General features: G+C 49.6%; 1 protein-coding gene and 1 long non-coding RNA gene across 4 annotated transcripts in view; one reads left to right on the top strand and one right to left on the bottom strand.

Moving 5' to 3' along the window:
• The window catches only part of gckr (glucokinase (hexokinase 4) regulator), a 134,985-nt gene that overhangs the window by 43,407 nt on the left and 71,493 nt on the right, over window positions 1–20,085 (bottom strand). For all 3 annotated transcript variants that reach the window (XM_038799951.1, XM_038799950.1, XM_038799952.1), the window contains one exon: window positions 3,382–3,500. In XM_038799951.1, the coding sequence (XP_038655879.1) occupies window positions 3,382–3,500 (119 nt within the window). The remainder of the gene's footprint in view (window positions 1–3,381; window positions 3,501–20,085) is intronic.
• LOC119967426 overlaps window positions 1–20,085 on the top strand; it is a 92,511-nt gene that overhangs the window by 58,957 nt on the left and 13,469 nt on the right. The window lies entirely within an intron of this gene.

Genomic DNA, 20,085 nt, shown 5'->3' with positions numbered 1-20,085 from the left:
ATACTGGATATCCTAAGTTTGTGCCAACAATATCAACGCCCACCTTTGCAATCTACCAACTGCCAAAGAAGGTATACCTTTAAGCAGCCCAAAGAGTGTATTCAAAAGGGAGATGGTGGAACCTTCTTCCACCAAAACTGATGTTCAAAACTTATTTTTCTAGCTGAGCGTAATTCATTTCTGCGCTGGTAAGAGTGCGTGAAACAAATGCTATTGGTCGTTCATCATCTAAAGGCATAATGTGCGATGATGGCAGCAACCCCATTTAGGGTGAGGCATCACAAGTTAATTTCAACTTCATTTTTGGAATATAATGAATCAACAGCTCAGCCTTCAGAAAAGCTTCTTTCACTTCATTCTGTGAATTTTCACATTCTTCTAACCCGTGCCATGCCTATTTGACACATAGCAATGTGTGTAAAGTCTTCAATTGTGTTGCTAAATTCTTCACAAATTTACTATAATAATTGATCGGTCCTGAAAATGACCTTATAGACGTAATGATTCAAAGAATGTTGATATTTTCTTCAGTTCTTTGTGTAAGCCATCTTTGTTGATGATATGATCAAGGTAATTTATGGATGACTTCAAAAAGTCATATTTTTTCCTCCTTAACTCTCAGGTTGTGAGAGGTTGTGGCTCTGTAATCACTTCGGGCTGGCTTCCAATTTGCTCCTGTTCACTTGAATGGGTGATAAGTATGTAATTTAAATAAAATTGCACTCCATTCAATGCACTTAGAATTTGATCCATGGACTTTTAGAAAAGAGCAGGCATAGATGTTATTCCAAAAGGAAGTCTCCTGTAACAAAATATACCTATTAGCATTACGATGGTGAGAGGTGGCTGTGAATCAGCAGCTATATTCATCTAATGCCTGTGAAAGATCAATTTTACTGAATTTCTGTCCTCCAGAAAGTTCAGGAAAGAAGTCTTCAATCAACAGCAGTGGGATAATGATCTACACACAAATCTGGGTTAATATTAGTTTTTAAATCTCCACAAATTCTCACTGAGCCATCCTGTTTTACTGCAGGAACGATTGGTGTCATCCAATCACTTGTAGCAACAGGTTAAATGACTCCTGTTCTTACTAAACTTTCCAGCTCTTCATCAACTTTAAACTTGATGGCATGTACCAGCCTCCCCGAACAGGCGCTGGAATGTGGCGACTAGGGGCTTTTCACAGTAACTCCATTGAAGCCTACTCGTGACAATAAGCGATTTTCATTCATTTTCATTTCCTGTGGTATGGTTCTAGCTTTGAGACATTTGGGTGTGCTGTGTGGTTTGATTTTTAGGTATTGCTCAATTCCAGTCACAGAGCCTAATCTTTGAACACCTTCTCATACTTCTTCAGAAGTTGTTGCAAGTTGCTCCTTGAATCCACTAATTGATTGGCTCTTTCCTAGTTAATCCTAATCTTAGCCAACCATGCTCTGTTAAATAGAGCAGGATAATTTTCACATACAACGTGAAGAGGCAACTTCGCCGTCTGCCCATTTCTTCTCCATTCACCACAATGCTTCCTTTAATAGTACAACCTCTTTGGTATATGTCCTTAGGATCACATTGGACGGTTTTAAAGGCAGGCACTAGCTTTTGATGATAAATTGTCTCAGGTATTAGCGATACCTGTGCCGTGTCCACTTCCATTTTAATTTCATGACTTTCAAATTTTAGATATGCCCAAAAACATTGATTGCCCTACATTGATAAAACACCTAGTTTAAGCTTTTACAATAGCTTGGTTTTGCTGTCTTTTGAGTGATCACAGTTTTGTCCACTAATTTGTAGATATGACTAGATTGTTTACTTGTATTGTTCTTCTTGCATTGTGTTGGTGTAGAACAGATTTTCTGAGCCCAACATGCTTTGGCAATATGGCCCTTCTTGCCACAGTTCTTGCATGTATTTGATTTACTCCAGAATTGCCTGCTGAGTGTCCAACCTGTGTACAATGGTGGTTTCACTTTTCTCGCCCTGTTTCTTGAGGTATCCATTTTGTGGATCCTTGTTCCAGCCCCTATCTGCGAAACCTCTCTTGTTGTAAGCTCCATAGATGTGGCAACTTCCACAGCAGCTTTTAGAGTTAAATCACTTAAAGCAGTTTCCTGCGAATTGCTTCACTCTGTAACCCACAAACTGCCTGTCTTGAACTGTGTCATCAAGTGTTGTACCAAATTCACAATATCTAGCTAATCTTCTTAAAGAATCTATGAACTGTAAAATAATTTAATCTTCCTCCTGAGTATGACGGTGAAACCAAAACCTTTCTGCAATCAATAATGGATTAGGAGAAAAATCGCCCTCAAAGATTTTCATTAATTTATTGAAGGACTTGTCTCCTGATTTTGCTGGTGAACAAGATTCTGCAGCAGCATAAACGTTTTCCGTACAACTGATCTGAGAAATGTTCCAATCTTTAGATCCTCTGGTGTCTGATTAACTATTAAAAACGTCTGGAATCTTTCTTCATATGAATTCCATGTTTCATAATCCTCATCAAGCGTGTCCATGGTGCCCGTTTTATCTGCCTTTTTTGGATCCTGGCTTCTAGGGACTATGCTTTCTCCCTTCCAACTATGTTGGAAAGTATGGCACACACAATTCCTTGAACAAGCAACTGGGAAATCTGTCACTATTATGCCTGATTATTTCGACTTTTCTACTGAGTAGTGGCCCGTGCAGAGTCAGCAGACTTTGAAATCCCCGTTCCCCACAGCCCATGTAGCTTCACCACACGGGCAGCCCCTGCAGCCCAGGCCCCACTCACTTCATTGCAAACAAGTCTTTCCTGACTGACCATCTTCTTACTCATAGTTGCAGTTGAAAAGTTTTGTTAAACCTTCACATTAGTGCTTCGCCCGATGTCTGTGTGTGTGTATGTGTGTGCGAGTCCGGGGATTCTTCCTTTGCTCCTGATACCGCCCTAAAATTAATTGATGAATATCTTCTCTCCAGAGATTTCTCTTCCTCAATCCTTGTCGTCAGTTGTCCCTCCTGTTATATTTCTTTGTTGCTGCAAAGAGAAAAGGTATGGCGGTGCCCACACTCTGGATTCTTATGAAACACAATGAGAGAATTTTTAAGAATAATACTCATAAATTCAAGATGGTGATTTGCCCCAAGCCCGCGCAAACACTCTGCTGTTGTCACCACATCACGTGATGCGGAATTAGAAAGAATGTATTCCCAGACACATAACTCAGACATGCAACATTTTATGCTTTCTTCTTTCGAATTAATCAGCCCGTTGTGCCTATTCAGTTTCATTTTCGATTGCTGGCATTGGACAAATACATGGAACACAACTGGATGAATGAGTTTGCAATAGGAAATAACTCAATAATTTATATAGGTAAGTCAACTTGAACATACCCATCTGTGATGTCAGTGTTGTTTGCCAAAGCCTTGTGTGCAGCCAGGAAAATGGTTTCCAGGAGAATTTTGGTGGCACTTCCACCTTTCATGCGGGATGATCCGGCGATTCCTTCAGGCTGAAAGATAATTGCGTGTAGTTTTACAATAATGGTCACATTCTGTGCACATAGGAATTTACTTTCTAAATATTCCTATTCTGACAAGACTATGTGTATGCTTCCATTTGGAAAACTTTTTTTGTGTTCAATTGAATAAATTGCAGTCTGATTACTTCAATGATGTTTCTACATTGCTTCAAAGGAAATCGTGTGACTTTTGGATTAATGATTAATTGAAACAAACCACGACCAGAAACCTAAAAATGACTCTCCTTTTTAACATACCATAAATCTGACTGAGCAATTGTGTAAAACTGTATATTACATGAGAACTATGAACACCAGTTCCCTCTGGTCCTAATGTTCTGTGTGAGGTGTGGGGTCGAACCTATTTAACATGAGGCAGACAGGTGCCAACATAGGCACCATTGGGCACATCCCCAGCATTCCCTTGTCTCATGCAGTCAGAAATTCAAAATCTGTCTGCAACTGGGAGAACAACAACCCCAACCCTGTCCTTCTCAGACCCATTTAAAGGGAAAAATTAAATTTAAATAAGGAAAATATGTTTCTTTCAGGAGGGTGTAGACCCCTTCTCCAGATTCCAACTGGGGCACACATATTCATTGTTGATAGGAGCTTCATTGCATGTTTTATGTCTACTATTTTGGGACTTCCTCCTGTTGCTCCCCCCCCCCCCCCCCCCCCCATGGAATAGACGCCATAATGTGTTTCCCATTGGGAATACTCCTGTGTTGTTTTTGAGGGAAGAAAGCAACATACAATAGAGTTAGGAATGGCCAGTCCAGAAGCACAGGAGACTCATGGCACATGCTGATGTAAATAAGTCTGGAATTCCAGGCACTGCACTTCACCAGTAGAAGCCACTGAATTACATCACATGCTGCAATGCACTCGCCAACCCACCTCCACCAAAGACATGACTGTCAGTGGTCATAATTGCCCTCCATCTTTCTGCCACCAAGTCATTCTATCTGTGTAATGAGGGACTTTCAGAGACTTTATTAATGAACAAGAGATTTATTAACAAGCCATGCAGGGCAGGTGCATGTTTGCAGCTAGCTCTAAAATACCCCTGCCAAGGAGAAACACCTCCCTTGGGGTGATTGCCCATTCTGAGTTCTGATTGGTCACCAGGCCACATGACCCTTACTCTGCTGTGTCGCCCTTAAATCACCAACACCCCTCCCCCTTTAATTTCTTTATACAATCTTCAATATCTAATTTACTCAGTCCTAAATTATTTTTTTAACATACATTTTATTGAGGTATTTTTGGTTTCACAACAACGACAAAATAAACAATATACATAAGTCTATAAACATAATGCAGAAAGCCTTCTTCCTCCCTTACAGGTCTCACCTTTATTAACCCCCTACTCTAAACTAAACTAATCGCCCCCCCCCCCTTCTGCTGATGATTAATTTTCTGCGAAGAAGTCGACGAACGGTTTCCACCTCCGGGCGAACCCTAACAATGACCCTCTCAAGGAGAACTTGATTTTCTCCAAACAGAGAAAGCTAGCCATGTCCGATAGCCAGGTCTCCGACTTTGGGGGCTCTGAGACCCTCCAAACTAATAGTATCCATCTCCAGGCTACCACAGAACATCTGCCTTTCTCCTCCTGGATTCCCGGATCTTCCGACACCCTGAAAATCGCCACCTCTGGACTCAGTGCCACCTTTTTTTTTAACACCGTGGACATGATGTCTGCAAACCCCTGCCAAAATCCCCTGAGCTTCAGGCATGCCCTGAACATATGGACATGGTTCGCTGGCCCCTCCACACACCTTGCACACCTGGCGTCTAACCCAAAGAACCTGCTCATCCGGGCCACTGTCATGTGAGCCCAGTGAACTACCTTGAACTATATCAGGCTGAGCCTGGCGCATGTAGTGGATCCATTGACTCTACTCAACGCATCCGCACAGAGACCATCCTCTATCTCTCCTCCTAACTCCTCTTCCCATTTGCGCTTCAGCTCCTCAGTCTGCGTGTCCTCTGACCCCCATGAGTTCCTTATAGATGTCAGAGCCCTTCCCTTCTCCCATCCCCACTCTGGAAACTACCCTATCCTGAATCCCCCTTGGTGGTAGAAGCGGGAAGTTGTGACCTGTCTACGTAGGAAGTCCAGCACCTGCAGGTACCTAAATTTGTTTCTCCTTACCAATCCAAATTTCTCCTCCAGCGCCCTCAAGCTAGGAAAGCTCCCCTCTATAAACATATCACCCATCCTCTCAATTCATGCCCTCTGCCATCTCCGAAACCCCCCGTCCATCCTTCAAGGGGCAAACCGGTGGTTATTGCAGATTGGAGACCAGACCGATGCTCCCTCCGCTCCCACATGTCTCCTCCATTGCCCCCATACTCTCAGGGCTGCCACCACCACGGGACTGGTGGAGTACCGTGCCGGTGGGAATGGCAGAGGCACCGTTATCAATGCCCCTAAGCTAGTGCCCTTACATGAAGCCGCCTCTATATGTTCCCATGCCGACCCTCGCCCCACCACCCACTTCCTGATCATGGCTATATTCGTCGTCCAATAATAATTGCTGAAGTTTGGCAGCGCCAGCCTGCCCTCTCCCCGGCTCCGCTCAAGCATCCCCTTCTTTACTCGCGGGGTCTTGCCCGCCCGTACAAAGCCCATGATAACTTTGTTAACCCGTTTAAAAATGGTCCGCGGAATAAAGATGGGGAGACACTGGAACACAAACAGGAATCTCGTCATCTACACCATCTGGACCCTCCCAGCTAGTGATAACGGGAGCGCCTCCCACCTCCGAAAATCGTCCTTCATTTGGTCCACCTGACGGGCCAGATTAAGTTTGTGTAACCGTTCCCATTCTTGCGGCACTTGGATGCCTAGATATCTAAAACTTCCCCCTACCACTCTAAACGGCAGTTCCCCAATCGCCTCTCCTGACCCGTTGCCTGGATCGCAAACATCTCGCTTTCCCCCATATTTAGTTTGTACACCGAAAACTGGCCAAATTCCTCCAGAATCCTCATGATTTCTTCCATCCCCTCTGCTGGATCCGATACATACAGGGGTAGGTCATCTGTGTACAGTGACACTCTGTGTTCCACTCCCCCCGGACCAGCTCCCTTCCAGCCCCTGGAGACTCTCAGTGCAATTGCCAGTGGCTCTATGGCTAATGCGAAGACCAGTGGGGAGAGGGGATATCCCTGTCTCGTCCCCCGATGTCGCCTAAAATAGTCTGATGTCGTCCTATTCGTCTGTACGCTCGCCACAGGAGCCTGATACAGCAACCTGACGCAGTCACTAAAGCCCTGTCCAACTCCGAACCGTCCTCATACCTCCCACAGATATTCCCATTCTACCTCCGACTGGGGGCCTCACGGTAGCATGGTGGTTAGCATCAATGCTTCACAGCTCCAGGGTCCCAGGTTCGATTCCCGGCTGGGTCACTGTCTGTGTGGAGTCTGCACGTCCTCCCCGTGTGTGCGTGGGTTTCCTCCGGGTGCTCCGGTTTCCTCCCACAGTCCAAAGATGTGCGGGTTAGGTGGATTGGCCATGCTAAATTGCCCGTAGTGTAAGGTTAAATGGGGGGATTGTTGGGTTACGGGTATACGGGTTACGTGGGTTTAAGTGATCATTGCTCGGCACAACATCGAGGGCCGAAGGGCCTGTTCTGTGCTGTACTGTTCTATGTTCTATGTTCTACCCGATCAAGGCCTTCTCTGCATCCGTTGCGACAACTACCTCCACCTCCCTACCTTCTGGGGCATCATGATCGCATTTAGCAACCTTCTTACGTTGAACACCAACTGCTTTCCCTGAACGAACCCCGTCTGGTCCTCCCCAATAACGTCCGGAACACAGTCTTCAATCCTAAAGGACAAAATTTTGGCCAGTAGTTTGGCATCCACATTCAATAGGGATATCGGCCTGTCGCACCCACATATCTCCGGATCTTTATCCCGCTTCCGAATCAGCGAGAACGTGGCCTGTGACATCGTCGGGGTAAGCACCCCTCTCTCCCTTGCCTCATATCCCAGTGAACTTTTTATAGAACTCCGCTGGGTACCCGTCCGGCCCGGGGCTTTACCCGACTGCATGTCCTTCAGACCCTCCACTATCTCTTCGATCCCGATCGGGGCCATTCTACAAGCTCCCCGTCCACCTTCGGGAATTTCAGCCGCCCTAGGAAGTGCCTCATCCCCTCCGGCCCCGGTGGGGGTTCCGACCCGTACAGCCTACTGTAGAAATCCCTAAACGCCTTATTCACCTCTGCTGAGTCTCCCACCAGGTTCCCGTCTCCATCCTTTACTTTCCCTATGTCCCTGGCTGCCTCCTTCTTTCTAAGCTGCTGTGCAAGCATTCTGCTGGCCTGCTCCCCAAGCTCATAAATCGCCCCCTCACCTTTCTTAGCTGCTCCACCACCGTCCCTGTTGTTAACAAGCCGAACTCCGCCTGTAGCCTCCGCCGTTCACTTAAAAGCTCTGCCTCTGGGGTCTCCGCATACCTCCTATCGATCTGTAGTATCTCCTTTACCAGTCGGTCCGTCTCTATCCTGTCTACCTTCTCCCTGTGGGCGCGTATTGAGATCAGCTCCCCTCTAACCACCGCTTTCAATGCCGCCCAGACCACCACTGCCGAAATTATCCCCCGTGTCATTGACCTCCAGGCAATTCTGGATACATTTGCTCAACCGTTCGCTACCTCCTCCTCCGCTAAAAGCCCCACGTCTAACCTCCAGTGCGAGCACTGGTTACTGTCTTTACTAACCTGTAGGTCAACCCAATGCGGGGCATGGTCTGAGATTGTGATCGGCGAGTACCCCGGGCGCGATTCTCCGCACTCACGACGGGTCAGAGAATAGCGGGCGTCGCAAATATTTACGGCGACGCTGGTCCGACGCCCTCCCGCTTTTCTCCGAACCCCGCACAAACTCCGAGTCGCCATTCCCGCCAAATGTCTCCATTACGCCCCCGACACGACCAGAATCGCTACAAATTGCCCTCCCCGCTATTCACCGGCCCGGATGGGCCGAAGTCCCGACGTCATCACGCACTGTTTACACGGCGTGAAACACACCTGCTTTTTAAGTTCGTCAACCAGTCGTGCTGGCTGATGACTGCTTCCAGGAGGTTAGCGCACCGCTCAGCGCACCGCTCAGCGCACCGCTCGAGTCTGGCCACAACGGGGAAGGCATCCCTGAGAACGGGAGGGGGGGGTCCACTGCGGGGGGGAGTGGGGGAGATGGAGGGGGGAGTGGGGGAGACGGAGAGGGCAGTGGGGGAGACGGAGAGGGGGGGGGAGTGGGGGAGACGGAGGGGGGGGGAGTGGGGGAGACGGAGGGGGGGAGTGGGGGAGACGGAGGGGGGGGAGTGGGGGAGATGGAGAGGGCAGTGGGGGAGATGGAGGGGGGAGTGGGGGAGATGGAGAGGGCAATGGGGGAGATGGAGGGGGGAGTGGGAGTGGGAGTGGGGGGGCGTTAGGTAGAGAGTGAGCGAGTGACCCGTCCAACCCCGTTACAAAATGTCTGCCACCATGCCATGGCGTGCCGGTCACGAGGACACGGCCGCTGGTTCCCCTGTGGCTTACGGCCACAGGCCACTGACACACCGGTGAGGAGGACATAGTTTACTGGCCGTTGGATGCAGAAAGTGACCAGGGGTTAGGCTGCCCGCGTGTCAGCAGCGCGACCAGGCCACCGGGACACACAAGTATCCCATGGGTGGCGGCTGCCGAGTTGTCGACTAACCTCCGACTAACATGTCCCGTTTCTCTGCCCCCACCACCCTTCTGTAGGTTAGCACAATGTATGGGAACAGAACGGCTATGTTCTGCGCAGTGGTTGGGGCCGCTGCACTGCATTTGGCGATGCAGCAGCATCCACAGCCACAACCTGCAGTGGATGCAGGGCCAGCTGCAGCAGCAGAGGCAGTGGCGTGCAGAGGGGGGGGCCGACGGTGCATTGGCCCCGGGCATCCATTGGATGGGGGCATCCAATCAGAGAAGGAAAAAAAAAAAATTTTTTTTTTTTTTTTTTTAAATTTTTTTTTAAAATTTAGATTACCCAATTATTTTTTTCAATTAAGGGGCAATTTAGCGTGGCCAATCCACCTACTCTGCACATTTTTTGGGTTGTGGGGGCGAAACCAACGCAGACACGGGGAGAATGTGCAAACTCCACACAGACATTGACCCAGAGCCGGGATCGAACCTGGGACCTCAGTTCCGTGAGGCGGTTGTGCTAACCACTAGGCCACCGTGCTGCCCCAGAGAAGGAAATAAGATAGTAATTTGAAAATTTCAGCGGTGATAAATCAATTTTTGGAGGCTCACCACACTGCAGAGGCAGTTGTTAGCCCTTTATTCCTTTAACATGGTGTACCCTTTCTGTCTAGAGAAAATGGTCCTTCTCCCCATCCCCCCCACACGCATGCGCATGATGTACGTGGTGCAACCATCAAAAGCAACAAGCAGATGTGGCTGTTCGTTCCTGCGTTTCCTCGAGTCATAACTCGTCTTTTCTTCAGCTTTTTGTGCATCTAGATTAGTTCTTTTACCTACTCAGGTCAGTGAATAGCTCTAGAACAGGTGCAACTACGGTTTTTATAGGTTTTTTGGCGATATTTAATGAAATATTTACGTGGGATGTAGTAAGAGTGAAGCCTGGATGATCAGAGGACTGCTATGGCATTTAATCTCGGAATAGGAGACATTTATTCCTTAACATGCTAATATTCGAATACAGATACCACTAATTTGCAAGTCTATGATATAAATTGCACAAAATTATCAGTGGAGAATCAGTGTGAAATAATTTGATACGAAGGAACAAAGAAATGAAATATGGTTTATCCGTCTGCAACTGACCGATTGTTTACCATTTTCTTCCCATTTTCTCATGCGTCTTACGGTTTTTGAGATAGAAAATGAAATGTTACGAGTATTTTGTGTACAACCGAGTGGAGCACAGAACAGGAAAAAAAAGAGGGCCAGAGTCGAAGAAGAGTCCCATCAAAGAGGGGCATTAGATGCATGGATAAAAAGAAGTAAAGAAGAAATAGTAGAACCTGGAGAAGTAAAAGATGATGTGGGTGCAGAGAAGGATTTTTCTGATACGGATTCAGCTCGGTCAGAACATAATACTCTCTCTCCTCAGTCTCGTTGTCAGGATGATGATCCATGTGAAGAAAATAAAGAAGATATTTGCATATTTTTGCAAAGGAGTGATTTTGGCTGTTTGAAGAAACCGATTCCAGATCATTTGAAGATGACAATATTACAACATGGCCCTGAAAGATATCAGAATAAAAGTGGTCCATTTGCTGAGAAGGATGGGAGATCATTTTCCAAACAGTGGTTTGATAAAGTTTCCACAAACGGAGAAATTGTGGAGAGAAAATGGTTGTTATACTCTCCATATCGGAAAGCATGCTACTGTTTTGTTTGCTTTTTGTTTTCAAAGGAGCATTTGTTGTCTGTGTCAAACTTTGGAAAGGAAGACGGTTTCTCCACTTGGAGAAAATTAAATCCAACAATACCTGACCATGAGAAAAGCTCTTCTCATAGAGCTCACATGAGGGAATACCTGAACCTTGTAGTTCTACTCCATCATTCAACTACGATAGATGCTGAACTTCAACAGCAAATGTCTGCTGAAAAGAAAAGATGGAAAGCTATAACTGAACGGATTGTCGAGGTTATATCCTTTCTGGCAAAACAGAATCTGGCCTATCGTGGACATCGAGGAGAAGGAATATCTGGGTTATCAGAGCCAGGGGAGACAGTCAGTGAAAATACAGGAAACTTTCTAGCAACAATCAGACTTTTGGCCAAATATGATGACATCTTAGCAAAACACTTGCAGAGAGGGAAAGAGAAACCAAAAAGTGTCACCTACTTGTCCAACAGAATTCAAAACGAAATAATCAATCTTCTTGGTGAAACTGTCAAGAAAAATATAATTTCCGAAATTAAGGACGCAAAATATTTTAGCATAATGCTGGATTCAACTCCAGATATTGCCCATGAAGATCAGGTTTCTGAAATTCTGCGTTACGTTCATATTGATGAAAACAGAAAAGTAGAAATAAAGGAGACATTTCTGGGATTTTTTCAAGTCAACAAGAAAGATGCAGTCAGCCTGGTAAATGAAATTCAGGAAAAATTGGAAGAAGACAAAATTTCCATGAATGACTGTCGTGGTCAAGCATATGATAACGCAGCAGTTATGGCTGGAGTGAGAGGAGGTGTTCAACAAAAAATTCTTGAAGTTAACCCAAAAGCTGTGTTTGTGAACTGCGAGAACCACAGCCTCAATTTGTCCTGTGTCCACGCAAGTGAGGTGCAACCTGTTGTTGTTACATTTTTTGGCATTCTAGAAAAACTCTACTTTTTTTTCTTCATCTACTTCTCGTTGGGAAGTGTTAAAATCATTTGTCACTCGGACTGTGAAAAGACAGTGTGACACAAGATGGAGTTCCAGCCATGATGCTGTGCAAGTAATCCACGAAGAGTGTGACAACGTTATTGCAAGCCTTCAACACCTGCTGGAAGGAGCATTTTCAAGGGAAACTAAATCTGATGCAGGATCGCTACTGAACTCTATTCAACAGTTCCCGTTTATAGCTTTATTCAATTTTTGGTACTCAGTTTTATCATCAGTGGATAAAGTCTCAAAACGTTTGCAGGATCCGAAAATGGGGTTCCATGAAGCTTCTTGTGATCTGAGAGGACTTATTCATATCTTGAATTTGAAGAATGACGAAATTATCCACAATGCAATAGATTTAGCCAATGAATATTGTCAAAATTGGGGAATACCAATTGCACGAACAAGGAGAAGAAGAATAATGCCTGGAGAGTCAGCAAGAGATAGTGGACTGACGGCACAAGAAGAAATGAATAGAGTAATGGTAGAGATTGTGAACAGATTAAAAACTGAAATTGAAGACCGCAGTGTCCGTCTTCAAAGACTCAGTGACCGATTTTCTTTTCTTCTGAACTTGAATTCAGGGGTGATTGAAGATGAACAAGAAAGAGAGAAATTAAAAAAGGAATGTTCAGACTTTGCAAATTATTATGACAATGATGTGGTTGCAATTCAATTACATGACAAAATTATTGATTTTGTGATGCTCCTTCGAGCTGGAGGGAATAGAGTTCCCCCTGATCCTAAAGATGCTCTGGAGTCTTTACTGCAGTATGGGAGGGATGTCTTTCCGACGCTGTGTGTTTCATACAGATTACTGCTTACATTTTCAGAAAAGGTCATTTTCAAAACTGAAATTAATAAAAACATGTCTGAGGTCTTCTATGTCACAGGAGCGACTGACCAACCTGGCTTTAATAAGCATTGAAAAAGAATTTCTCACAGCTGATGTAAAAAGTGAAGTAGTTCAGGTGTTTTGTGACAGGTGGTATCATTTGGGGAAAAGAACTTAATAAATTTGATTGATTTATATTAAAATCGAATAAAGCGTTTATTTCATGTTTCATCTGTGTTTATATATTCAAAATGTTTTCCTTTCTCATAATATTTCTCAGTATATTAGGCCTTATACTTGAGTCCTAGGGGCATACAATCAAGATTTGCCCCGGGCATCACCAGACCTCTGCACGCCACTGAGCAGAGGGAAGGGCCGAGGAGTTGCCAGTCGTCGGGCAGCATGGGGAGGAGGAGGAGGAAGAGGAAAAGGAGAGTGACGGTGCAGCCACGGCGCCAGAGGCGACGACCAAGGCCGAGGGTGTACCGTGTCCGGGTCTCTTTCCTAACAATGACGGACATCACCTGCAGGAGGAGACTCCGGCTGAGTAGGCAGACGGTGATACATATCTGTCACCTCGTGGCACACCTCGCCCCACGTGGAACGGGGGGAGGACACGCGATCCCGGTTGCCATCAAGGTGACGGTCGCTCTTAACTTCTATGCTACCGGCTCCTTCCAGTCTCCGAGCGGGGACGTCTCCGGGATCTCCCAGTCATCGGTGCACAGGTGCATCCGGGATGTGACCGACGCCCTCTATGCCATCGCGGACCGCTACATCACCTTTCCCGAGGACCAAGCAAGTCAAGACTCATGAGCTCGTGGATTTGCCAGCGTGGCCGGGATACCGAGGGTGCAGGGGGCAATCGATTGTGTTCACGTCCCCATGCGCCCGCCTGCAGGGGACAGGGACGTGTTCACAAACAGAAGGGGGACATACTCCATGAATATCCAGGTGGTATGCGACCCCCACATGAGGATTATGAATGTCTGTGCAAGGTTCCCAGGGAGTGTGCATGACTCCTACATACTGGCGCAGTCATATCCCTGCGATGTTTGAGGGACATCCCCCCCGGCTGAGGGGCTGGTTGCTAGGCGACAGGGGTTATCCGCTGGGGTCTTGGCTGATGATGCCTATACGGAGGCCTCAGACCAATGTGGAAACACGATACAACGAGGCCCATGCAGCAACCAGGGGTGTGGTGGAGCGCTACCTTGGCCTCCTGAAGATGAGATTCAGGTGCCTGGACCGCTCCGGAGGGGCCCTGCAGTACCAGGCCGACAGGGTCGCTCGCATTGTTGTGGTCTGCTGTGCGCTGCACAACATCGCGATGCAGAGGGGAGATGCCCTGCTGCAGGAGGCGGAGGGAGAAGTCAGTGGCAGTGGTGCCAGCACAGAGGAAGAGGAGGAGGAGGAGGAGGAGAGGGAGGAGGAGGAGGAGGCTGGCGGAGTGGCAGGCGCAGCTCGCAGACACGACCCAGGTGCTGGTGATGTCCAGGAGGCCGCACGACAGACCCGGCGGGCACGCGACGCCTTGGTGGCAGCACGGTTCACGTATCACATGTGACATCCCCGCTGAACACCAAACCACCACCTGCATCGCTAGTCGTGCAGAGGGTCAACACACAACTTCCACCACCACAACCCCCCCCCCCCCCCCCACCCCAACCCCCTCTCAGTGTGCACTACTCCACTTAGACATCACCCTTACCACTGGGTCCAGACGGTATGGCACAACATTGATGGCTGTGTCAGCGGGTGTGATCAGTGCCATGTGGAATGATGACAGCCCGCTCTGCGAAGAGCTGTGAGCTCAGAATCGTTAGAGAGAGTCTGACCCATGGCAATAGCTGAACCATCCACCTTGGTGGCCGCTGAGATCGTCACTGACACTCTATCACGTGCCCGCGTGGGCTAGCTGTGGGAGGGGGGGGGGGGGGGGAGGGGCAGGGACTGCACACCCGGCACCGAAGTTTCACCGCTCGTCAACCCCAGCGACACTCGGTCACCATCACGATTCCTGTGGCTGTGGAACAATCACACGGTATTACAAGTAAGGTGGAACAGTGCGTTTAATGTTAACAATTATTTACAGGTGCCCTAGCCCCTACAACTAAACTGTGCCCTTCACCTGTGCCAACTTACTCAGTGTCTATCTTAGTTGCCTTACGGGCCCTAACACTACGTCTACGTGAATCCCCAGATGATACAGCAGGAGTGGAGGAGGATTGCTGCGAATCGCCCCCCTCGACTCGTTTCTCCTTGGCCAAGCGTTTCCTGGGGCGACCCGGCCTTGATGGGCCAGGCTGCTCTGCGGGCATCTCGGGTGATATTGTGCCACCCTGCTCTGCCTGCTGCCCACCTGATGCACCAGGGATGGGACGGGGGGAGGCCGAGAATTCCGGGACGTCCCGTGATGGACTTAATGGGACGGGCCCCGAAACCTCCTCCTCCCTCGGGGAGCCCGGTGGCCCCCGGGCCTCACTTTGGGACAGAGGTGCGAGCGGGGAGGTGCCCCGTCGCACCACCGACACCTGGCGCTGCCAGTCCTGGAGGCCTGCAACGGTATCCACCAGGATCCGAAGGTTTGCAGACACGGAGTCCAGGGAGTTAGACATTCCCGCCAGGGACTGTGCGACCTCAACCTGTGTGTGCACGACACCATCCAGCACATGTGTCAGGCGGTTGATGCTCTCGGCGACTGACTGCTGCGACTGGGCAATGACCTGGTGAGACTGGGCCAAGGCCTGCAGGGCGCCGGCAATGTCGTTTTGCTCTAGCACATTGCTGCCTGTGAGAGGGCAACCCTGTCCAGGGCCGAGGATGACGCGTGCACATTAACCCCAACGCCTTGCATAACCTGACCCATTGCCTCCACCGCGGATGCCATCCGTGCGGTGTCGGACTGGGTTGCTGCCATGAGCGGCACCACTCCCTGCTCGTGGACGCGGTTCGACTCCTCTAACAGCATCTGCAGAGTCTGGAAGACAGCCCTTCATCCCGTCATTGTCTCCCTGGGTTTCTTGAGGCATCGGCTGTGCGGGTGGGTTGAGAAACTCCAGGAACTCCGAAAACGTCTGGGAGCCAGCTGCATGCTGGGCCTGGTCTGGCCTCCGCGAGTCCGGGCCCTCGGTTGCTCCGACCTCCACCTGCTGTACCTGCTCAGCTGTGATGTGCGAACCAGACTGTGACCCAGGAGACTCATCACTTAATAGGCCCGCCGGGGTGAGTGTCTCTGGGATGATGGATGTTGTGGGAGATAGCAGTGCCGCAAGCCCGATGTTGTCGCAAATTATGCGCCTCCTCAATGGTGTCGGGCCGCTCAGAGACCGGAGGGTTATCGCTGGCCATTTTCGTGGCTTGTGGTCTCGCCACCCTCTGGGCGTCCTGATCCGCAGATTGGGTTGGGGAGGATGGGACTCCCCGCTGATCGGGCACCCTCTGTCGTGCGGCCCCGGGTGAGGTGGGGGCAGATGCCTGTGTCCGTCTGCAGCCAGACGGCCCTGGTCATTCGGCATCACGTCCTAGGGAAGGGAATGAGACGGGTTATTTAGATTTGCTCGACAGGCCGCTGGACGGTCCCAGTGGGCAGCGTGTGAAGGGACAGAGGATGGGGGAGGTATCCCAGTGGGCAGGGTGTGTGAAGGGACAGAGGATGGGGGAGGTATCCCAGTGGGCAGGGTGTGTGAAGGGACAGAGGATGGGGGAGGTATCCCAGTGGGCAGGGTGTGTGAAGGGACAGAGGATGGGGGAGGGGGGGTGTTTGTCATGCAGGGTTGTCTCACTTGTTGCAGCTCCGCCAACCTCGCATAGCGCGACATCCCGGGTGGCAGACCCCCCAACAAGGTCCAGTGCCCTCTGCTCAAAGGTGGTGAGGGGGTGCAGGTTGGGTGAACCCCCTCCAGTCTTGTGCCGCTCACGGGTGTTGTGAGCGGACTTGGCCTGTTGGGGGAGGGTACATAGGTAGATCATTACAATACGGCAGGTATCAGCAGTCCGTTCAGATACTGGCACAGTTTGGGGGTCAAGTTGTCATAAGACGATTGCATCTCTCCACGGGGCCAGAGCGCTGGGTCTGTGACAACTTTGTGAACCACCCTCAAATAACTCTGCCCCAATCCCCCTCCACCCCCCCGTGCCAGGGGGGGGAGGTGGGTGATTAAGTAAAGGGGGGGGGGGAGGGATGGTTGTGACCAGGGGGCACCTTCTTGGCACTTACCCTGGCAGCCCTGGTGAGGTCGTGAAGCTTTTTCCTGCATTGCTCTGCAGAGCGAGGGGTCTGCCCCACAGCACTAACGGCAGCAGCCACCTCACGCCAGGCCTGGCGCACCACGCTGGCAGGTTGGCGATGCCCTCTCCGCGACCGGATGATGCCCCTCCTCTGCTCGACAGCATCGAGCAGCGTATCCACATCGGCCTCCACAAAACGAGGTGCAGCTCTCCTGGGCTCCGACATCATGGCCTACAGATTCTGTGCTCGTCCGCTCCTTTTTACGGCGTCGGGCGGCGTCCCGTGGGCACGATCGTGTCGTCGCCGCGTTCCGTCGTCATCGCGCACGTGATTGACGCGGCCGCGTTCCTAGCCCATTTCCCGGAAGTGAATACGTCAGGAAATGGACCCTTCCCGACCGTCGTAAAACGCGCCCGATTTTTACGACAATTTCGCGATTATTCGCGGGTGCGGAGAATCGCACCCCCCGTGTCCACCACCCTCGTCAGTCGAGCCCTCCTCAGAATAAAGAACTCAATCTGGGAGTACACTTTATGCACGTGTGAGTAGAAGCAGAACTCCTTCATCCTCCGCTGCCCCCCCCCCCCCCCCCCCCCCCCCCCCCCCACCCCCCGACCTGCTCCATGAATCCTTTTAGTTCCTTTGCCATTTCTGGCACCCTGCCCATTTTTGAGCTTGACCGGTCTAAACCAGGGTCAATAACTGTGTTAAAGCCCCCTCCCATGACCAGCTTATGCGAATCCAGGTCTGGTATCTTTCCCAGCATCCTCTTTATAAACTCCACATCGACCCAGTTTGGCACTTATACATTTACTAGTACCACCTGCACCCCCTCCAATTTCCCACTGACCATAAAGTATCGGCCTCCCCCATCTGAAACTATTCTTCCCACCTTAAACACCACTCGCTTGTTGATCAGGATCGTGACCCCTCTGGTCTTTGAGTCCAGTCCCGAATGAAAAACCTGTCCAGCCCAACCTTTCCTTAAACTAATCTGGTCAGAGGGGCTGGTTCAGCACAGGACTAAATCGCTGGTTTTAAAAGCAGACCAAGGCCAGCAGCATGGTTCAATTCCCGTACCAGCCTCCTTGAACAGGCGCCGGAATGTGGCGACTAGGGGCTTTTCACAGTAACTTCATTTGAAGCCTACTTGTGACAATAAGCGATTTTCATTCCATTTCACAAGGTGAGTCTCCTGCAGCATTATCAAGTCCACCTTCAGTCCTTTCAAGTGCGTGGACATGCGTGCCCTCTTGACCGGCCCATTGAGCCCTCTTACATTCCAGGTGATCAGTCTAGTTGGGGGGCTCATCGCCCCCCCCCCTTCGTCAATCAACCATCCCCTCTCTTGGGCCAGTCGCCAGCCCCCGCCCTACGCCTCCATCGGCCCGGCCCCAGGCAGCCCCCTCCCCCCGACCCCCTCTCTGTCCCTTAGCAAAAGTCCCTCCCTCATCAGCAGAACATTTTTCCCCTCCCCCCGAGTTACAGCACAAAATAAATCATCCCCTTTGATAAACCGAGCATCTGTTCACCCCCCACTACGCTTCCATAAGCTAGCCCGCCTAGTGAGCTTGGTGGCCCTCGCCCCGGCGCCAGACAATTTCCCACCTATTGTTCCCTCCCCACCCCCCCACCCCCCAGCTCATACATACATATTCAAATGAAAAACAATCCCAACACAATTGCCCAACAGAGATAAAAAAAACCCGAGTTGAACTCAAACAAAAAAAAAATCAAGCGAAAGATCCAGCATCTGAACAAACACACCTCCATCCCCCAACAGTGCAAATGGAAACTTTAACTCACTCAGCTCTGCAACTGGCCCAAGATCCATACAGCAGGCATTACAAATAACGTCCGAAAAAGTAAGAAACAAGAAACTTTTTGTTTGAAAGAGATAAACGCTACAGCAAAATTCAAAGTTCTCAGTCCGACACGTCCTTTCCTTTTTGACAAGTCCAGCGCTTCCTCAGGTGACTCAAAATAGAAATGTTGTTCCTCATATGTGACCCAGAGGTGGGCCGGATATAACAGCCCGAACTTCACCTTTTTCTTGAAAAGGGTTGACCTGATCTGATTGAATCCCGCTCTTCTCCTGGCCACCTCCGCACTCAGGTCTTGATGGATCTGCAGGATACTGTTGTCCCATTTGCAACTCCGTGTCTGCTTGGCCCACTGTAAAACATGCTCCTTATCCAGATATCTGTGGAATCTCACCACCATTGCCCTCGAGGGGGTCTCCCATTTGTGGCTTCCTCGAAAGCGCTCTGTGAGCCCTGTCCACCTCCAAGTGTTGGGGGAATGCCCCATCCCCCAGCAGTTTCTCGAACATGGCCGCTATATATGCCCCAGTGTCCGCTCCTTCAGATCCCTCCGGGAGCACAACGATCCTCAAGCCCTGCCGGTGGGATCTGTTCTCTAGGTCCTGCACCTTCTCCAGGACCCTCTTCCGCTGGTCTCTTAGCATCTGTACTGTTCTGTGCTGTACTGTTCTATGTTCTATGTTCTATGATCTCCACCTCCAGCTGCACTGCAGTTTGATGTTTCTCCTGATCAGCCAGTGCCTTCTCTACTTTCTGGATCACCCAATCTTGGGCATCCAATCTAAATTCCAGCTGCGAAATTGCCTCTTTAATCGGGTCCAAGCAGTCCTGCTTCTGCTTGGCGGAGCCCTCCTGGACAACTTGCATCAGCTGCTCCGTTGACCGCTGGGTCGACAAGCCAGAGGTCCGGTCCTCCGCCATGCTGTCCCCTGCTGCAGCTTCAGCCCAATCCTTCACTGTCTTTCTGTCTCTGCCTTTATGAGCACTTCTAGTCCTTCTCTCCATGCACCGATGTGGGAATTCAGTTCACTATTGCCTCTGTCATCAATTTTTCAAATCAGGTCCGGTAAAGAATTGGGGGAAAAGGTCCAAAAGTCCGATCCGAGCGGGAGCCACCAAATGTGTGACTTACTCCTTCATAGCCGCCACCAGAAGTTGGGCTCAGTCCTAAATTCTAACTGAACATTATATACATGAGTTGGACAATTATAAATTGAGGCTTTGAAGGGATTTTCTGACCCATGTTGAGTGGCACAATCCTATTGTCCGGGATATTTTCCCAGGA

The sequence above is a fragment of the Scyliorhinus canicula genome, chromosome 6 (genome assembly GCF_902713615.1).
Source record: "Scyliorhinus canicula chromosome 6, sScyCan1.1, whole genome shotgun sequence".
NCBI lineage: Eukaryota > Metazoa > Chordata > Chondrichthyes > Carcharhiniformes > Scyliorhinidae > Scyliorhinus > Scyliorhinus canicula.
Note: the sequence above shows the minus strand (reverse complement) of the source record. Positions and strands in the feature narration are given on the sequence as shown.